This window comes from Nyctibius grandis, chromosome 9 (genome assembly GCF_013368605.1).
Source record: "Nyctibius grandis isolate bNycGra1 chromosome 9, bNycGra1.pri, whole genome shotgun sequence".
NCBI classification, from domain to species: Eukaryota; Metazoa; Chordata; class Aves; order Nyctibiiformes; family Nyctibiidae; genus Nyctibius; species Nyctibius grandis.
The window spans coordinates 6,696,637-6,717,305 of NC_090666.1; the positions used below are offsets into that span (position 1 = coordinate 6,696,637).

The 20,669-nt window shown below is 40.8% G+C and overlaps 1 protein-coding gene across 1 annotated transcript in view; it reads right to left on the minus strand.

Moving 5' to 3' along the window:
- The window catches only part of ANKRD44 (ankyrin repeat domain 44), a 141,883-nt gene that overhangs the window by 15,389 nt on the left and 105,825 nt on the right, over positions 1–20,669 (minus strand). The window contains exons 15-19 of the mRNA XM_068407361.1: positions 18,651–18,734; positions 16,906–17,017; positions 10,359–10,385; positions 4,752–4,823; positions 778–979 (exon numbers count right to left, since the gene is read on the minus strand). Coding sequence (XP_068263462.1) covers positions 778–979; positions 4,752–4,823; positions 10,359–10,385; positions 16,906–17,017; positions 18,651–18,734 — 497 coding nt within the window. The remainder of the gene's footprint in view (positions 1–777; positions 980–4,751; positions 4,824–10,358; positions 10,386–16,905; positions 17,018–18,650; positions 18,735–20,669) is intronic.

Genomic DNA, 20,669 nt, shown 5'->3' on the forward strand with positions numbered 1-20,669 from the left:
TATTAATTTTCCTTCCCACTAGAGGTCACTGCTATGCTGGACTGAGCCCCTCAATGAGCAGCCAGAGGAGAACTGTTCCCTCTGGCACCTCCGCATGTTTATCTGACAGGTATATGTTAAATGATAACCTTTAAATAAATGACAAATTCTGCATTTTCCTGTGAATTATACACATTGCATAATTAACACTCAACACATGAGGAATGGAGCAGACTCCCAGCAACAGCAAGTTCACAAGCTAGCTGAGGAGGAGGATAATGTCTGAAAAGGGGTGAATTTCTATAGTGCTGCCCCTGCAAAAGGTTGAAAGTTTTGAACACCAGGATAATTTCATCAGCAATGGGAGTCTACCTGTATTTTCAGCCTTTCTTCCACAGGAGAAGCAGTGAGGCAATTCTTCTCTCTTCCCAATTTTTTGGCTGACGAACCATTAACAGAAGGTATCACAGGGGAAATATCACATATCTTAAAAGAGTAGTGGTAATAGAGAGGTAGGGTAAAGTAGAGGCAAGCAGGTAAGGGCAGAGCAATAGTGGTGGGAAAAAATACAGGATTATGTGTGAGGGAGGACTGAACCACAGGGACAAAGGGAAAAAGTCCAAGGAAATGAAAGATAAAGGGTTAACTGTAGGCCTCAGCAGACAAGCAGCACTCCTCAGTGCATGTCAAAATCTCCTCCTTGCATTTAGAAGAAACGTGCACAGGGATAGTAGGTAGGTAAAGGTAACCTTTTGTTGTAAGGTTCGTAGCACAAATGTAACCTAAGCACGCACTCACCTGAAGCGTGGAGGGGGGTCCTTTTGGTGACATTGTCTTTTACAGTGACAGAAGCACCCTGGCTGATGAGAGCTTCCACGCACTCTGCGTGCCCTTTAAATGCAGCCAGGTCCAAAGCAGTGCGTCCCTTCTCGTCCTTAATATCCAGATCTACCAGAGATTGGAGAAGTACCTCCAAGGCTTGATGATGACCATTATAGGCCTAGAAGTATGAAATGTGTCACATAAAGAACACAATTCTTGTTTTTCAAAGACTTTCACATAATACGTGAATAAAATCCATCATTGTCACAGTCTCCTAAACACAGCAGAAATCACAGTTTTCTTGATTCCTTGTGACTCTCTCTTCAACTTGAAAGGATTTTCCCAAACTACACTGTAGCCAAGAAACTAAAAAATTCCTAGTGTTTAGGGCCAGAAATGACAATTGTTGATTTGCTCTGACCTTCTAATACAACCCAAGGTGAGGAATTTCAGGCAGTAATTAGCCAGTTCAGCACAGGCGAATCAACTATTAATTTTTCACAGTCTACAGTATCTTTCTGGGAAACGTTTGCTTCTTAAACTAGATTCACTAGAGTGATGCTGGTCAGAGGTCACACGGATTATCACCTAACTGGGTGCTCAATTCAATACATCTGCTGGTCTCCAACTAAATGAAGGCAATTCTCAGAACAGCTTTTTGTGCAAATACAAACGCAATCTTGACCTGCTGTTTATAGCTGAGGCTTCATGGAGTATTCCTGCCAGTAGGATCATTTGGTAGAACAACTACAGTGGACAAGTAGATGCACTTGCAGACCTACAGCCACATTTGGGCCAACAGCACAAACACAGAAACTGTTGCAAAAACCCAGAAACTGGAAACATTTCATTCATCTTTTTGGGGACTGCCCTCCTCTCCCTACTGTCAGACTCACAGAGAACATCCTTTTTATTTATACATGAACATATAATTAGTATCACCAGAGCTGAAGCAATTAATGAAAACAGAAGAGAAATGCAAACATGAAGGAACCAAAAAGCCACTGAATTTCAAGGTTAAGTAGTGGTGGCAGCAGCTTGCTCCTAGTGACCCTTGTCAAAATTTCAAAAGAACAGGATAGTGCAGGGAACAGTTGTTTCCCGGTTAGACCAAGAAAACTACTTAAGGAAAGCAGAAAGGCAAAGGCAGAAAAAGAAAAGCAAAACACAATCAGGGCACAGGGAACCCGTATCTCAGAAAATACTCCAACGCAGTTGTAAGCTTTTCTTCTTCATGACAATTTTACTTAGAAAACAACTAGCAACAACCTGATCTTTGACACAATATGAGATATCTATCTTGAAGGTGCCATGCAGACTGTATAACCCCATCCTCTCCTTGAAAGGATAATGAAGCTGACTTTTTCTTCCTGTTGGTTTGCCTTGTGCAGTCATTTACTCCATCATGACCATAATCATGCACTATAGCCTCAGGGAATGGCAGGTCACTATTTTGTTGGCTGCTAGTCCACCCCCTCATTTCTAAATCCCATTTCCATTCTAGGGTCAAACGTCTGTAAGCAGAGGCCTTGGCCACCACACTGTACCAGCAATTCAACGGGACTTCGTGTTGTGGTGTAGGTTGCTGGCTTGCTGGATCCACACATGGAGAGATTTGTGTGGACACTGCTAGACCAGGCACCCCAGTTCATGGGAGGGTTTGAAACAAATGTCAGAGACACTCCTGGGTAGCTGCAATTGAACTGTGAAACACTGATGTCTTATGTAAGCTTTTTAATTGTTAAACTGTGGGTTTGGGGTGTCTCAGGCGAATGAACTGCTGTTAACCAGCAACACATACAAGAGGGAGAGCCATTGGCAGTGTCCTTGCAAGGATTCTGCCCAGGAGGGAGCAGAGAGGAAATGAGTTTGCTGTCTGGCCAGCTGCAGGGCAAGTCCCTTCCCAGCACAGGAATCTGGGTGAGTGATAGTGCAGGTTGTAACTCCTCTTTGGGCTTAGGAGTGACACTCTCCTTCCCACAGTCTTCAAATTGAAGAAAAAAAAGATGGGGGGAAAGTTCAGCAACAAACTCAGTCTTTTAACCTAACTGTTTTGGCCTTTGTTCCCTCAGATTACGCGTGGATACTTCAAACGGTCAGAGCTGTTCTGGCTGACTAGGAAACAGAGATATAATGACTACAGAGCTAAAACTAGCTGCTATTTTCAAGTAAGCGAGTTGCTTCCCTGTCAAGAGGAGGGCAGCTTCACGGTGAGGTTGGCTATTCAGTGAAGAGCCAGGCTGTGAAAGACGTATGAGGAGAGGCTGAGAGAGCTGGAACTCTTCAGCTTCAAAAAGAAAATGCTCAGGGGGGTCTTACCAATGTGTATAAACACCTGACGGGAGCAAAGAAGGCAGAGCCAGTCTCTTCTCAGGGGTGCCCAGTGACAAGACAAGAGGCAATGGCCCCAGATTTAAACACAGGAAATTCAATTTAATGCAAAAACAAACCCATTTTTACTGTGATGGTGGTCAGTTGCTGGAATAGAATGCCTGGAGGCCGTGAACTTTCCATGCTTGGAGATACTTAAAATGCGACGGGGCATGGCCCTGAGAAAACCTGCTCTAGCTGACTCTGCTTTTAGCACAGAGGTGGGACTAGCTGCACTCCAAAGGTCCATGCCAAGCTCAATTATTCTGTGATTCTGCACAAGAAAACTGGGAAAAGGGATCATGAATCTTGAGCTCTTGGGAAAGGGGAGTGTCCTGGTTTGGCCTAAACCAGGCCGATTTTCCTTTCAGTGATTTTTGCTTTCAGCTAAGTCTCCTCTAAGTAACTGCATGTTTGCAGACAGTGTCTGCCTCCAAGACTGATAACGCCCGAAGTTTGTAGTTATCGCTGAGGCACCGGTAGGGATGTTGTGCAGTAAGGCTCTTGCTGTACTTATTCTTAGAGAAACCAAGGTCACTGCTGAATTCCTCACTGCTTACAAGTGAAGAGCCGAAGGGGTGTTGCAGCTGCAGTGGGGAGCAGACAGGGCAGGTGACCCAAAATTGACCAACGAGGGTATTCCATCCCACACACGTCATTCTCGGTATAAAGGGGGGGGATCACGAGGGTCGCGCCCTTTCTGCTATGGCCGGTGTCCAGGGAGGACTCCGTCTGTTTTCCTGCTGCCCCCGATCCCGATCCGTGCATCCCTGAATCCAGCTCTCAACCGTTGCTAGGCCCAGCCTGGGCCTTCCCGGAGCCTGCCCTGCAGTGCCGGTGGTGACGTGGCTGACTTCAGGGGAGCTCAATCTTGGTTTTGTATATATATTTGTATATATTTGATTATTTCTATTATTATTATTATATTTTTTTTTTTTTCATTATTATAGTTTATTAAAACTGTTTTAACTTTCCAACCCGGAAGCCTCTCTCCCTTTTCCCTTTCCCTTTCCCTTTGGGGGGAGGGGGGGGGGATAACAGAGGGCATCTGCCACAGGTTTAATAACTGGCCCAGCTTTAAACCGTGACAGGGAGCTATTGTGATCTATGAGGCCATGTGTGCTGGATCCCCTTTTGATAGCACAGTTTCCATGGCATGCTCCCAGGGCACTGCTGGGGTTTAAGCATGCTTTCCCACACCTTGCTGTGTTTTTTGCACTCTGCATATCTCCAGGAGAACATCAGAGTATCCCATTCCACGATCAAAGCCATAGGCTCAAGCTCTGGCCCCAAATTTACAAACTAGTTATAAATAAAAGTTGCGACTTCCCATTTAATTTCGCTTCAGTGTCTGTGTCATCTTCTAACCTGAGTGTCAGAGTCAATAAGAACCAAAAGCTTCAACTGCCAAAAACTTAATTAATGATTCCGGCCCAGAACCTGTTTTTGTTATATCTAGGCCTACATCCCTTCCCAGCTTTTTCAAAACAAGTCTATGATTAAACTTGCTTCAAAGACAGAGACTAAGGAATTATTTTAGGAGATATTGATCAAACACTTCACACATGTCTCATACTTACAGCTAAATGCAAAGGACTTTTTGTAGCTGCAGAATCAGATTCCTCAAACACATTGTTGGTTTTTTCCAGAAGCTGAAAAAAAAAAAAAAAGACAGTCTTAAAACATCTTTGCATGAGGCGGGATAAGTTCTCATGGACTATAAAGCAGCAAAGATATATTTTGTCCTCAGATGTCTGTAGTGAGTATTGAGGAATAAATGCTTCACAACCTTTTCTGTAAAGTATTTTCAAGTTTTTTCCCACAGGGTAAACTTATAAAGCTAGTTTAAAAGCTTGTCATGAACATCCTTACCCTGATTAATTAGTTTCCCTGAAATCACAGGGCCTGCTTGGGTGAGAAAGGAGCCCTCAAAAGGAAGGATTTGTGGAGTAGAGCCCTCTGCAAGTTTACATTGGAAAAAGTGCAGTTTCCTGAATACACAGGTAATGCATATGCAAGCCATGTCTGATACAGCATTCCGGATAATCCTGGCACATAATTAGGGCTGGGAATAATTATAACTGAGCTGTGAGTCATTCACTGTAATTTTTATAATTTATCAAAGTAGAACCTGCTCCTATAATAATGACAGTTTTCCATAACGCAACACATCCTTGAATTCTTACAAACTTCTAATCCCATGCATCACACTTCTATATGATGCTTTTCATTTCAAGGGATCCCAAAGCATTTCAAGGCTTAAAAAACAGGGCATTTCTGTCCATCTAGAAGGAGGAGCTACGGATCAGCACCACTCCACAACAGCACATGAACCCTGGCAACTTACCCAACTGAGGCTGCAAAGAAAATCATACACAGTATTGACAGCAATGTTGACAATTCAACATCTGTTGAGTAGCACTGCTGGTGTGCATGGCCTTTTACTTAATAACTACGCAAAGAATTAGTCTCCAAATACCTTTGTGACTGGAAATTAGCATTTTATAGAAAATTAGTAATAGGAGACTGAAAAAAAGGAAAGAAAAGCATGACAGGTAACAACAACAGACTTGTAATGTTTCTAAGGTTACAAGTCAATTTTTCACACAGCTTTTTTTGAGGCTTTTGTTGTTTGGTTTGTTTTTTTTGTGTTTTTTTTTTTTTTTTTTGATAGAGTAAGGAGCTCATTAAAAGACTGGAAAAGAGGAAAGGAAGTTTTTATGACAATCCGGACAATTCTAGGGTATGACAACATGGAAGACTCTCCAAAGAGTCCACTGAAAGCCTATGGCAGGCTTGCCTACACTGCAAGGTGATGGAACATCCTAAACTCTGACGTATGCCTGAACTTTTGGTGTAACAAATTAGTCTTTAATAGACCTACATCAAGGATAAATCTATCAAAAAATCAAACTGGAATATAAGCTGGTATTAATAATGCATATGGTGTCACAAATCTCTTATTAAACAAGAACATTGATCTGAATCCTATGGAAAAGCTAGAAAATTAAGCAGTAATTTGTTTATTTTTTGCCTAGTAAAATGTCAGGACTGGGAAAGAAATGTGTGTTGATGCAAATACCACTCATAAGCAAGTGAGTGTGTGCATTAACAGTAATACGGATTTTAACACATCCCTACAGCTATGGGAAAAAAAAATCAAGTCCCACATGTTTTTTTCAGTAGGTCTGGGTCAGAGCGAGGAAACACATTTGGTCTTACCATGTGGAGCCACCTCCGGTTTAAAATATTGTTCTTCTCTTATACAAGTTCGCTATAAACACGATGAAGCAGTAGCCAGCTCTGGATACACGAATGCATTATGATTTTCTCTAGTGAGTAAACAAACTAAAAAAAAATCCCACCAAACAAACCCAAGCACTAAGCCTGTTCCACTGCCTGCCTAATACTGGCCTTTACTCGGAGTTCATAAGGCCAGCATAGCAGACTAATTTAATCACTTTTAATTACATTTATCACCACCTGTTGAAATTTCAGGATCAAAATCTTAACATCGGAATACTTCCCTTAACCTGTCAAAAGGCTCCAAAAGTCTCCTGGAACAAGGCAGGTAATTGCCTTTAGGGTAGATAAAAAAAAAAAACACGCAGAAAATTGACAAAATTAAGGCTCTAAAGGAACAAACTGTGGGATTGGAGAGCCCCTCACAAAAGGCATCTCCGTAGCTTAAAGTTAAAGCAGCTTAAGCTGATGCAGACTAGGCTTAATGAGCTTATTACTCATAAGGCTGAATGTCTCCATCATGAAGTCAAGCGTAAACAAGAATTTGATGGTAAACCTGACATAGCCAGACAGTGCAAGAAGAGAAATTATAAAAGAGAGCAAGAAGAGGAAGATTAAAGACATGGCACTAATAATTTTTTTAGTACACCTTGTCAAGCACCACTTTATAACAATTAAAAATAAGTCATCTGAAGGGTAGACATCATGCGCAGAGACAAAAAGCACCAGCTCCAAGTTACCAGGCAGTTTTCCAGTTTCACCAGCGTTTCTATGATTCTAAGAATGCATTCGTAGTAAATTACATATACTTGCTATAAGAACACATAAACCAGCGTGTCCTCAGGGGGGCTGTATCTCCACGATGCTTCCATCTTAGAGCATACTTGTAAGAAGCTACCCACAGTTTCGTCTGTTTTTAAAAAGGCAAATTTATCACTCAAAAGCATTTGCCCTGACAGCCACAGAAGCTTAAATGCACAGACCCCCGCAGAGCAATCCACGCTGTGCTGCCGTACGTACCTGCCTGCTAGAAGCTGGCCAATGCATTTCACTAAAGACAGACAAATAAGTATGAATTACTAACAGCTTATGGTTACTGGTGCCTGGCTGGAGAAAGTCCCAGCACATCTCATTTCTAATTTCTTGTGCCATTGAAATTATGCCTTTTAGCTGATTACATTTCTATATATTGATTGTCCACAGGTTTTAAGCAGATGTCAGAATTGTGCAGAGACACTGCAAGTGAAATTGGTGGGCACTCCTCACTCTGGTTAGGTTATAACCTTTTAAAAGGTAAGGATACCCTTACTCTCTTTCTGCCTCTTGGGAATTCCCAGCACGACCCCTTCACTTCCCATGACAGCGCTATTTAATGCTGTATGTAATTATTTTGTAAGTCTTCAAACTCAGAAACATGAACTTGAATGCTTCGGGAGTGAGATGCAGACAAAGTAAGATAGAACACGTCAATTACTCTGTTCTATTGTTACAAACTAATAGCACTACAAGGCTGCTATTATAAACCGTCTTCTCTCGCCCAGCTCTGTATGAAGATTAATAACTTTTACAGTTCTCACAATTTTATTTTATTTGTACAGTAAGGGTATTTACAGGCATAAGAGGATTTACTGCTTGATTTTATTCTGGGGTTATAATAAAGGATTATATGGCAGGATATGGTGTGGGGTTTTTTCCCCCCTTCATTTTTTTTTACTCCAATACACCAGTTAATGAGTCAGGATACTTTATATATTGTCCTTATAGACTATAATATATTCTAAAATTCAGCTCTCATTTAAAAAAAAAAAAAAGGCTTCATGAAGCATCTCAGTAATTTAAAATTACCATTAGGCAGAAAAGGAGATAATACTTTCATGCATAAAAGGTTTAAGCTACACTTTTAAAAGGAAGACGTCAGAAGAAACTTCAAACCATAGACACTATAACGATGGGTGCTATCTCAAATCCTAAAGGAGAACAGGCCGCGTGATTCTGTACAAGCCATCATGCACCCACACCTCTAGGCACAGCCATTTATATGAGCTACTGGTCCAAGGTTTGACCTAACTACCAATGAAGTTAAAGTGACTTTTCTTTGAGAGTTTTACTATTTTAGTGAGTAAGGCAAAAGAAATAGTTGAACATTGCTCTTCTGCAATAATTACATAGCAATGTAGTTTATCACTTACAAGGTCATTCAGAAGTGGCAATTAGTAACAATTTTTAATGTCACTTTCAGAACTGAATGAAACTATATCAGCTAGGATGTCACTCTGAATCTCATCTTTCCTGATAAATTGCAATGGATAATTGTCTCTACTGGGGGAAAACATACCAGCAGCAGCTTCTTTTAAATAAAGGATTTTTCCAGCAAGTAGCAAGCACAAGATTGAAGACTCTTATCAGTTGCTTCAGATGAGATAGAAAAGAATAACAGAATTAACCTCTGTACTACTTTATACCTGGGAAGCATATTTTTAAATCACAGAATTATTCTTGATTGAATAATTCAAAGCTGAAGTGGTACAAACATATCCTCGGGGAGGGGCAAGCAATCCTATAAGCTCTCTCCATATTTGTATATACAAATGATCATATTATTTTAATTTGATCAGGTTAAAACCAATACACATCCTTAACCAAGTGTCTGATATTATTCCTAAAATCAGGCTTTAAAAATCAGATTAATCAGTGTTTACATCGATTTCACTCATGTTCATGGATTACGGGTGAAATTAAAATAAGAGAAGCAAGAAGTTGTTTCACAAGAGCTTAGGTAGACTGAGTCTGAAGAAATTTGTTAGTAGTTCCACGCAACGCTTCCAGTACAAAGTTTAAATATCCTACCAGAATAGTCACCACCATGCAAACTGGACACTTACCTGGCACGTAAGAGAACAATGTTCATCTTTAAACACACCTAATTCTCAAAATTCAAGCAGACCTCCAGGCCACTGGAGCTTCTGTTAGAGCTCTTCCACTTCATACAAAATCATTTCATATTAAACCATATGAGTGCCATACTCAGTGGGTTCTACAGGGGATTCTCACCCAAGGAGTATTTCTACAAAGCAGAATAGCTCCAAACAAGAGCAAGAGATCCTACCCAGTACCAGCCAGCGTAACATGTTGGTCACTTCCCGGGATGCAGAAGTCCAATTTCTTTGTCAGTCAGGGCAGAGATTTGAACCTGGAACTTTCACACTCGAATCATGTATATCATGTTTCTTTCTGGCCAGAAATTCTACCTCAGAGGTTCTGTAAAGCCTCATACTTTGGTTTAAGGACCTTCTTACCTAGTGAAAGTTGTGCAAAATTTCATACACTTGTGTAAAAGGTACAGGAAAGCTTTTATTTAGAGAAATGTCTATCCTTAAAAAATTTCCTCTTTAGCTAGAAGATTTGAGCACTGGTGAAATACAGTGACAGTCAATTTAAAAAATGTGCATTTCAATGGTATTTTTGCTACTCTCCCCTCATTTGTGCCTACTGTGAAATACACACAAGTGCTTTTTAAATTCAGACTCACTTGAAGATGTGTAATTTACATTTTTTCTCTGAACCACTTTGGAACTGGCCACAAACTTCCAGAAAACAGACAAGTTTTGGTTCCATTTCACATTACCAAACGCAAAGCTACTGTAACATCCAGAAAAGTGTCATGCCAGTCAGGTACGTGCATTTGACTCACAGCTCCTAAGACTGACCGAGGAAAAGCAACAGACTTTCTAGCAAAGCTCGAGCCTGTAAGCAACAGCAAGAAGGAAATCCAACGGAAACAAAAGCAGCGCACATGCAGTGGCTTGAAGTACATGGCATGCTAGTTCAGAGTTGTGATTCTTCTTCAGGCTTTATCAGAGTGAATGCAAGGACTTGCAAAATACCATAAGAAGTTTAAATGAAAATGAAAATACACGACATGCAATCATTTTTCATTTACTCACTATATCCAATGGAGTTTTGGTTCCAATCTAATTAAAAATGTCAATTAGAATAATTAAAGACATAAATATTCAAGTATAATGGTAATCTGCAAGTGTTTCGCGTTTTTTTGTTTTGTTTTTCCTGTAGAATAAACTGCATGGCAAGCGCTGCATGAACAGAATCCTAAAGCAAGACTTGATCCCTGTGTGAACCCATCTCTACACTGTCACCCACGGATGAAATACACCTCAAGCCATGGGACCACTGCCTGCTGTCAGACAGCCACTGTGAACAGATACCAGCTGCATTACTTCGTAAGGGAGGGGGGGAAAGAGGAAAATAATGTTCAATGAGAATGTTTAAGATCAATCCACTCAATTGACAAAATACAGATATTACGGATACAAAATACACACACTGCAGGAGACTTTGCCTAGTGAAGTTAGACTGCTTTGTAAGCCTACAAAGGCCAATAAACCAGTGACAGTTCCTTTTTGAAAGTCTGCTCATGCAGGCAAACATCTTGCCTTACATAAACAAGCCTGATTACACCCCCTACATCCCAGCACCCACAGCTTTTCTGAGCTATATGCTCTAATACAATGCCGTATGCCATGATCAAATGCCCTTTTCATTGGATTCAGTAGACTAGACAGAGTCAGATATTCTTCACACATTTACATTTAAACACCCCAGACAGGTATTTAAGGCAATGGCAGAAGTCCATGACCCCTCTCCAAACCGAACGAAAGCTATCTCCTGCAATCCTGCAATGGCCTTGTTATTGTCTGTCAGAAGACAGCAGATGTAAGTGCCTTGCTTCTCCACCGCAGGAAAATAAAAATATAAACTAAAAAAAAAGACAAATTTTGTCAGAGAGACAGAAAATAAGCCTCAGAGATGCTAGGCAGTACTCCTGCCTTACAAGCCGAAGTGCCAGAAAGGTGTGAAAGCAAATGGTGCACTCACGGAGCTCACAAGCAGCAGTAGCTTTCTAGAAAACATTTTTAGATCAAATTATCTAGTTTCCAAAATACAAAATCTAAGCCAAAATATACTGGCATATCTAGCATATATAGGCTCCTATTCATTGTTTAACCAGTGGGTACATATTGCACTAATGGTGACATCAAAACTTAAGTAATTGAGTCAGTCTGGCTTTATTTGGGGGATTCTAGGACTGACAGACAAATTAGGTTTATTGAAGTTCTTTTCAAGCCTTAAGTTGCTAAATTCTTTTCCTTTTTAGAGCCACTCGAGTTAATGACTTTGAGCTTCCTCCACTAATAAAGGAGCTTCCACATGGGAAAAGCCCTCATAGACACAGGTACAAACTTGTTCACTGCACGAAACGGTTTCCAACAAACCACTTCCTTTAGGAAACAGGGTGTTGGTCATGGAGATGGACAGGCATTCACGAAGGAGAAAACCCAGAACATATCCCTCAAATGAAGATATTCAGTCCAGGAGGCAGCCCAGGGGCTGCCACCTGACAAGCATCCGAGCCGGATCCCCATGCGGCAAAAGGCTTTGTAACACCTATCCCAGCCACCCTAGCGATTCACTCGTCGCTAATTACCAGTGTCCTGCTCTCAGATGGATGAATGAACAAATTCTTGTGGAGAAGAGACATATAATTAGTAGCAGCCACGTCAGAGATTTATAAGGTCTGTGATTTCAACTTCTCCACAGGTTAAGGAACCAAGTGTTTGAAGACATGGCTTAACTATTTTCCAGTGGTAACGGCAGGTCTAATAAAAGGTGATTTCTTTCTCTTCAAACCCAGCCTCTCACAGCACAGCCAAGATGGCCTTCTGCTAGCGGGAGACCTCCCTCTGCTCCTTCCCGCAGCATGCACCGCTATGCGCATCACCTCGCTGCAGGCAGGCGGGCACACTGAGATCTGCCTTTCTTTCGGACACGGTTTTCAGTTAAACCATGCTCTCCTCCCATCCTCAAATGAATTAGCCCCTGTGCCGATTCAATTTCTATTAGCCAAAGAGTGAATTTAATTTGCTGATGGAATAAAGAGCAGATTAAAAGAAAAAATAACCATCAATTCTTACAGTCAGAGAAGAGATTTCACATAGGAGACAGGCATTTAATTCTGTTTGCCCTAACACTGCACAGAAACCTATTTTTACCAGCACAAAGTGCTTGGACTGGCTCTCCAGATAGAATTTTAATGTGAAATTACAATTTCAATTTCATTCTTTTCACACCAATAAGGATTTTGCAGTAAGAGATCATTTCAATGAAAAAAAAACACCACATTTTTCTTTTTTTTTTTCAAAGTATTTTGGTGATGTGATCAGCTCTAAAATACCAGCTAGCGATCATGACTGATATCCCTGACTCCCGAACACCAAAGAAGCCAGACCCGATCTAAACAAACGTGAGGTTATTTTTAGAAGTAGGAAGGCAGATGGGCGTTTCAGTTGCTTGGGAGCACACATGCCCACCATTCAGCCTTTATGAATGGCTCCTTACAGATGGAGAAAGAATTCAAGAATCTGCTCCCACTCTTCTCTTTTTAGCAACATCACGTCATGCATTGCAGGGGAACTACCCCACTAATATCCCAGACAACCTAAAGGTCCTCCAGGAAAAAAGCTTCTGTCATTGAGCTCTGTGGCTGAACACACAAACACCAGTTTTATGTGTTTGGGTCAAAAGACAAGACCTTTTCACTCTCAATCCTTACTTCTCCTAATACCTCTCCTCTCCCCACAAAGTAATTCAGATAAATTCCAGTCAAGGTATTGGGCTCACAGTAAACGCAGAAGTCAAAAAAATGAAACTATATTTTTGTAGATAAACCAGCCTTTCCTAAACTGTACTCAAATGTGTAAATCTTTTGTAATGCTGAGAAGCTGTGGTGCTTAAAGCACAGATCACAGCAAAAGAAACTCCACTGGATACTGCGTCGTCGTCTTCAGATTTTTTTTTTAAGTGACCATTTATTTAGAAATAAGCTATTTTAGATACCTGTTATAAAAACCAGGGAGGAGAGGGGAAGAAAAAATTAATCTTACAAGGTCTTTGATAAACTTGACATATTCTGGAACACTGAAATATTTCCCCAACATTTTGCTGAAGTTCGGTGTTGTGCATGAAGAGAAATACTAGTAACCATTACTCATAAAATCAAGGTGCTTGTTGCACCCATTTTGCCTTAGTTTTGATCAGAATTAAAGCTTCATATTTTATATGAACTCTTTCCTCTAACAGTTTTATGCCCATAAAGAACTGTCTTGTTCTAGGGAAGATAATTCCTAGATACTCTAATCTATGAGTTATCAATAATAAACCAAAAATATTTACCCAAGGGATAAAACAGTAAAATAACAGTTAGTTTAGCACTGAAAAATAATGTTTTTATGTCAATACTCCTGCCTGAAAATCTCTTCTTCAGGATGGAAGGGACTGGAAATATTTTAGAAGGAGTATTCTGTATGTCAGAGCTCCTGTGACACAGATTAGTGGCTCAAAGTTAGCACTTCTAAGACAGACATCAATTTATCTCTGTTATTGCATGTGTGAAACTAAAATAAAAAAGTCTCCCTGCCTATCTAGAGACATATTTACACTGGAATTAGGGCTGCTGGGCTCCCACTGTTCCTTGAGTAAGAGCAACTAAAAGTATTGTGAATCTTATTTTCCTTTTCATTAGCACTGAAGACAAGAAAAACAAGAAAAATGTATTTCCAAGGTACAGCAATAAAACCAGCCAAGTACTCCTCAGACATAAGCAGCTGTCCCACACTAACCCGTCAAGCCAACCTGCAGTGTTAACTGGAATCAGCAGCTGCCTGCACCATTACTGAGGAGAGCCTGGTGCGGCTCAGGAGAGAGAAACAAGGCAAAGAGCGTTGCCCATTCTGTGGATGTCCATTGGTTTAGTTTTCAAAACAGATAAACAGAAGGCTGGAGGACGAAGATGGCATTTGATGACTTACTGTTCTTTCTGCTGTGTGGAGAACAAGGGGCCTCTAGCTAAAAAGTCATGCCTAGAAGCAATTAAACCTTACTGGATGCTTCATTCAACTATGAGTAACTAGAGCAGTCAATGTACTGTGGTTAATAGCTACCAGAAATAAAGCTCATGGTTCATGACAAAGTCCTTGTCATAGGTCCACCACAGAGAGCACAATGAACTGTGACCAAGCCACCAGTCAGCCTCACAAGACAGCGAGGCTCCTTTCCATCTGCACCAGTTGAATGCTTATTGCAGCTTTTACACACAGCCTTCAAAGAGCCATGAATAACCATAACTCTGTGAAAAACAATTTGATTGCATTATGGCATTGCGTTGTCTACAGATGACACTACTTTATCAGATGAAGCACAGGAATCAAAAATTGGCTTAACACCTGGAGTCTCGTGTTGGAATAAGTGAATAAACCTAGGCATGAGGATTATTTCCATTTCATGCCCAGAGCACAATTACCTTTCAGCTACTCAAGACTTTGGTCTCAGCCCTGTTGCCATCCTGAAGCCAAGCAATGCAGAGGAATCAGTGTAAAGGTAGTGCCTGTATCAATTAGTTAGTCACTGTTGTCAAATATAAAGTTATTAAACTCAGGACCTGGTAACTCACTAGGGCTAAGGGACAACTGCTCACACGAACAAAACAGAATCACCTTCTTGTGACAGTGGGTGCAAAGACGACAAGTCCTGGTCCTACTGTTGATCGAGCACAAATACTTTCTGGTACATTTAGCTTTTGTATTCCAGAGAGAAAATGAGATGCCTGTCAGCCTCTAAACACCAATGGCAAAATCCTGGACCCACCAAAACTTTCAGGCAGACACCCTAGTACACAATAGTGGTCCTTTGCATGCAAAAGGCTAAAATTCATGGCAGCTAGCTTTCACAGGCGTACACAGAACAACTGTATGACTGTAACTCTGGAAATGATGCTTGACCTCGGGTTCCTATACTGCAGCTATAGTCACAAACATAGGAGGACGGACATGGGAAAACATTGAATTTCTCTGTCCAAATATAGAACACTTGCTGCACAGCTGTCTCTAGCCCACAGTTTGCATTTCACCCTCCAAAATTAAAAGAAAACCCAACACCTCTGATATGCACTGCATTCCCAGCTCCTCCTTTTGTCTGGCAAGCCTAAGCAACACTAGGACTTGATAACAGGTCATTGTCTGCAACTGATACGTTGCCAGAAAACATGCACAGCAACAAGCAAAAGTAAAGAGAGGAGCCCTTGCTCCGTGCCTGCTCCATGCCTCGCAGCACGCAGGGACTATAAGACGAAGGCTGAAAGAGGATTCCCCAGTGAAGATGCCTTTATGGAGGTCTCTGCTCGTGCAAGTCATGCGAGAATCTGGCGTTAAGACACAGATAATGTTGCAATACACATTGCTGTGGCCATACAAGTGTAGGCTTGTACACAGCACAGAGGAGGCTACTCTATATATATGCCCTTCAAATACCAAGAACATTTGCTTTTGTTCCAAATGGTCCTCTGCAGAGGACCCCTCCATCCCCACGAGCAACAAGGCAGCAGTGATGTTTTAAGCATCCTAAATATACATGCTTGCAGGTGGGAGCTAAAAAGGCTTAACATCCCACCTGAAATCCTGACCCAGGGCTGCCCTGGCATAACTACAGGTCAAGGTTTCCTAACTGACAGCTCTGGTCAATGTGGTGTGAAAGCAGCATGTGCTGTGCAGAACTCCTTTTCAATAATTAAGTACTTTGACTCTTCAACAAAGAAAGAAAGAACCAAACAACATAAAACACTAAACAGCACACAGTGTTCTTACTAAAGACTGAATATCTATACCATTTTCTAATTACAGCTTTTTTTTAAATCAATTAGAGCCTACTTATATGTGACACAATAATTTTGGATCACCCTGTATATCAAGCAGCTCAGTTAACATCCATCTTCACAACACTTATTTTTACAAGTCACAAACTTCTGTAAATCCATACTATACATCTCCCAAATCCAATTTGCAGCTAAAAATTTTTGGCTTCTTATGAGATGCAATTTCTAATCATTCAAGTGCAGGATACCAAAAAACAACAACAAAACCCCCAGTTACACTGCATACAAGGTTAATCTTGATTATGGTAATTTTATCAATGCTGCTATTGTTTCATCAGAGGAAAACAGGCACTGCAGGTATGCAGCTGACAAAAGCTATTTACTCTCTCAGCTTACAAGTCAGATAATGTGCCAGCTGCAGAAGGCACATACACCATCATGCACTAGGAACTATCACTTACTACTGGCACATACACCGAGAATATTTTGATCACAGTTAAAAATAATTTGAGCACACACAAACTCCACTCAAAGACAACATTTAAGCACAAGCTTGTTGAACGAGGACTGGATTATCAAGATTAACATGTTTTTAAGATATAACTGGTTGCATATATTTGAGTTAACTGCACCATATTGCAGGTTTTCACAGATTTGTGAATATCCAAAGAATTCAAATAGTTACTGTCAGGGGAGTTCATAATACTAGCATATACAGATATATATATATCTGAGCAGTTAAGAGACCTCCAAACCATCTGAGCACTCACCAGTTCCAAACACTGCCGGTGCCCATATGCAGCAGCGTAATGCACAGTGTTGTACCCCTCTTTGTCTTGGATGGACGGATTGGCATCATTTTGTAGAAGGAACTCTAGACACCTGTGGACAATTCACTTGGTTAAATGAGAGCTCACAATATCTAACAGACATCTCTCACTGCAACTAGGAGCGGTGCTGCAAACTGGCAGTTAATTCTGTGTTTCTAGCGGCACCTCAAATCACTTATGAGTTTCCCTCTTTTCACCAATAGCTCCCCACATTCACCATTTTTTAAAACAGAGAATCCCTACTCATCTTTGAAGATCTTCATAAACAACAATCTTCAATCCAACCTTTGCTACTCTAGGTCACAACATTAGCAGGGGAGGTTCAGGTTAGACATTAGGAAAAATTTCTTCACAGAAAGGATCATTAGGCATTGGAAGGGGCTGCCCAGGGAGGTGGTGGAGTCACCATCCTTGGAGGTGTTTAAGAAAAGACTGGACATGGCACTTAGTGCCATGGTCTAGTTGACACAGTGGTGTTAGGTCAAAGGTTGGACTCGATGATCCCAGAGGACTCTTCCAACCTGGTTGATTCTGTGATTCTGTGATTATTTTCTTTTACAAAGACTGAAAAAAACCTACACAACTCTGTACCATGATGTAAACAGCCTAGAATTGTTACTACTGTATGTAAAAACTCTTAGATCAAACCATTTCCCTCCAAACATGCACTATGGTAAGCTGAAAAATAAAGAATTAACTGGGCTCGGCCATCCAGCCAGTTTTTAACCCATTTAAGAGTCCACCCATCCAAGCCCCGGGCAGCCAGTTTGTCCAGGAGGATGCTGTGGGAGACAGTGTCGAATGCCTTACTGAAGTCTAGATAGACTACATCCACAGCCCGGCCCTCATCTACTAAGCAGGTCACTTTGTCATAGAAGGAGACCAGGTTGGTCGAGCAGGACCTGCCTTTCATGAATCCATGTTGGCTGGCCCCGATGCCCCGATTGTCCTGCATGTGCCGTGTAATGGCACTCAGGATGATCTGTTCCATCACCTTGCCTGGCGGTGTAAGGGCAACGGTTGGACTCGATGATCCCTGAGGTCTCTTCCAACCTGATTGATTCTGTGATTCTGTGTGATTCTGTGAGTTAATTTCCTGGCATGTATGTACGTAAATATATTTTATTCTTTGTTGGCTTTTTTTTTTAAATCACTTGTTTTTCAAAGGATCCCTTATGCCTTTTACAATGCCTGCCACTTTTTGTTATACCATCAAGAAATCATCATTTTGTTATTAGTACTTTCTTCCATAGCTTGTAATTTGTAGTGAATGTAAGGCTGTCATGAAAAGGGGGATTTTTAAAATAAAAAAAATCATTAAGCAACTAGATGAAATTGTCAATCTGAGTAAATAAATAGAGGAAGCCACTGGCTACTTCTTTTTGCAACATACATCCGCAGTGCAAAGCATTAAAATAAGACAGTGCATGATATTAAAGAATTTTTAAATTATTGAAGCAGTACGTTTTCAATTAAGAAACAGCAACAAGCACAGAAATGGAAGTATTAGGGAATATATGCACAGAGAAGAGCGCAGAGCTTTTTTCTTTAGATTAGCCCTCATTAAAGCCAAGCATTGTGTTTAGCAGAGCCATGAATGAGCAAAAGCAGAGTGTAAACTGCAGCCCAACGCAGTGGCATTCTCCAGAAATGGAGTGTAACTGCTTTACTGACACCAAACTTACAATGCAGCTTCTTTTTCCTTCATCTCACTGGCTCTTTCAAGTTCTTCAGCATTTTCATGAGAATTACCTAAAATATTCTTTCTTCTTAGCATAGAAGACAGAAAAAAGCAACTTATTTTCAAAATACCATACCAGTGATTTTGACGCAGTCTGCCACCCATCCCCAATCTCCTCTTCAAGGAGTTAACTTCTTCCAGTCAACAGTAAGAATTACACAAGTTAAATGAATGTACTGCGTGGGTCTGCAGCTAATAAGTTTTGCAAGCAATGGAGAAAACTACAACGTGGTAGTTTATTGTCCTGCAAGTCAATGCCAAAAAAAAAAAAACCACCAGAAAATTCTGGTTTCTATCAGGAAGAGTTTGATCATCACTTTCTAGAATCCTTCCGTTTCTCCCACAGCAATGTTGTGCATTTTGTTTCCTTTGCAGAGAGGAACTCAGGATTACCACAGCTTGCTTCTTCCTCCAGTAACCTGCTAGTTCTTCTCAAATGTTTAAGATTTAGAGAAACTTTAATCACTGATACTAAATTGGTCTATGTTGAATCTGCATCGACTGTGTTGCTGACTCTCCTCACTTTCTGTGAAATATCTTGGCAACACTGTGTGGCTCTCTCGGTCAGATTCTTCAGATTCTTCAAAGAGCTCAGCATGTCTTCATATTCCTGCACACTTGGATCATTTTTGGCACCTCTGCTTCCCAGCTGGCTTCTCCCACAGAAGACTATGATTTGTGATCTTACAATCATGAGCTTGTGATTATGATCTTTCTTGGCCACCAAGGCTAACACAGAATGCATTTACAAAGTGTATGAACCATCACAGATTAGTAGCTTGAAAGGTTTGTAGAAGGACAGTTTGCTAATTTCAATCCCAATATAACAGGCAAATTCCAGACTGCATTCTGCACAACGCAGGACAGTACATTCTTTCTTTAATATGCAATTTCCCATTTGTAATATCAAGATTTGACATTCTTCCTGTGGGTGCTAGCAATAATGGGCTGTTCTACAAACCCAGGGCCTGTCTGGCGTCCACCGACTCGGACATTAATTATTAATAAAATAACTCCCCTGAATATTAACACTGTAAGTTCACAGACAGTACTTGTGCTATGCTGAAGTCCTACCTGCATCTGCTTTCAGTTAACTACAAATCAGTGAGATCCCAAAATAAGATTCCCTGAACAGAATAAGCGATGATTGGAGAAACAGTACATATTCAGAAACTGCAATCATCTGTTTAATGAAAATGCTGTTGTGATTTCCATTGCAGGAAAGGGTACTTTCTGAAGACCATAAGCAACAACAGTTACCAAAACAGCTGAACCAGTAGGGCAACCTTGCTGCACCAAGACTTCTCCCTGCTCATTAACTCCCCACATCCAAAGTTAAATAATTATGAACATTCTTTGGACTGAGATTGCTTGACCTTGAGAGTTTTTTGCTGTTCAGCAGGAAAAAAATTATGCTGACCTATAGAATCACAGACTGCAAATAACATTTCATCTGTGTAACAAGGCTTCTTCCAGAACACCTCAAACTGGAAAATTTAATGAGAAGACAGCATCACCACATCAGAATCAATTTAGGTTTGGACTATGAGGGCAAATAAAGGCCACATATTCCTGCCAGTGCTCAGGATGTGACTAAAGTAAGCCTTTTTTTTTTTTAATTAATGATGGAAGTAAATACATCCTTAAGTTAACCAAGAGCTTTTTAAATGCAGGAACTTCACCTACAAAGAGCCAAAAGCTGAAAAACACAGAGAGAATTAAAAGTCTCAACATCCTGAGTAACAACTCACCCTGGCAAGACAGAATTAGAATCAGCCAGTGGCAAAAGCCTTCCTACAAGCCTACTCTGATTGTAAAGCCAAGCACAGACCTTTGAAGATCCTGCTGCCTTCTTCCTGGCACTGTTCAGGTTTGAGGGTGATAGGGAAGACATTTTTTATATCGGTATTATCACAGCAAATGATGAAGAAGCTACCAAGGCTCTGGTATGGCATCCAAACCC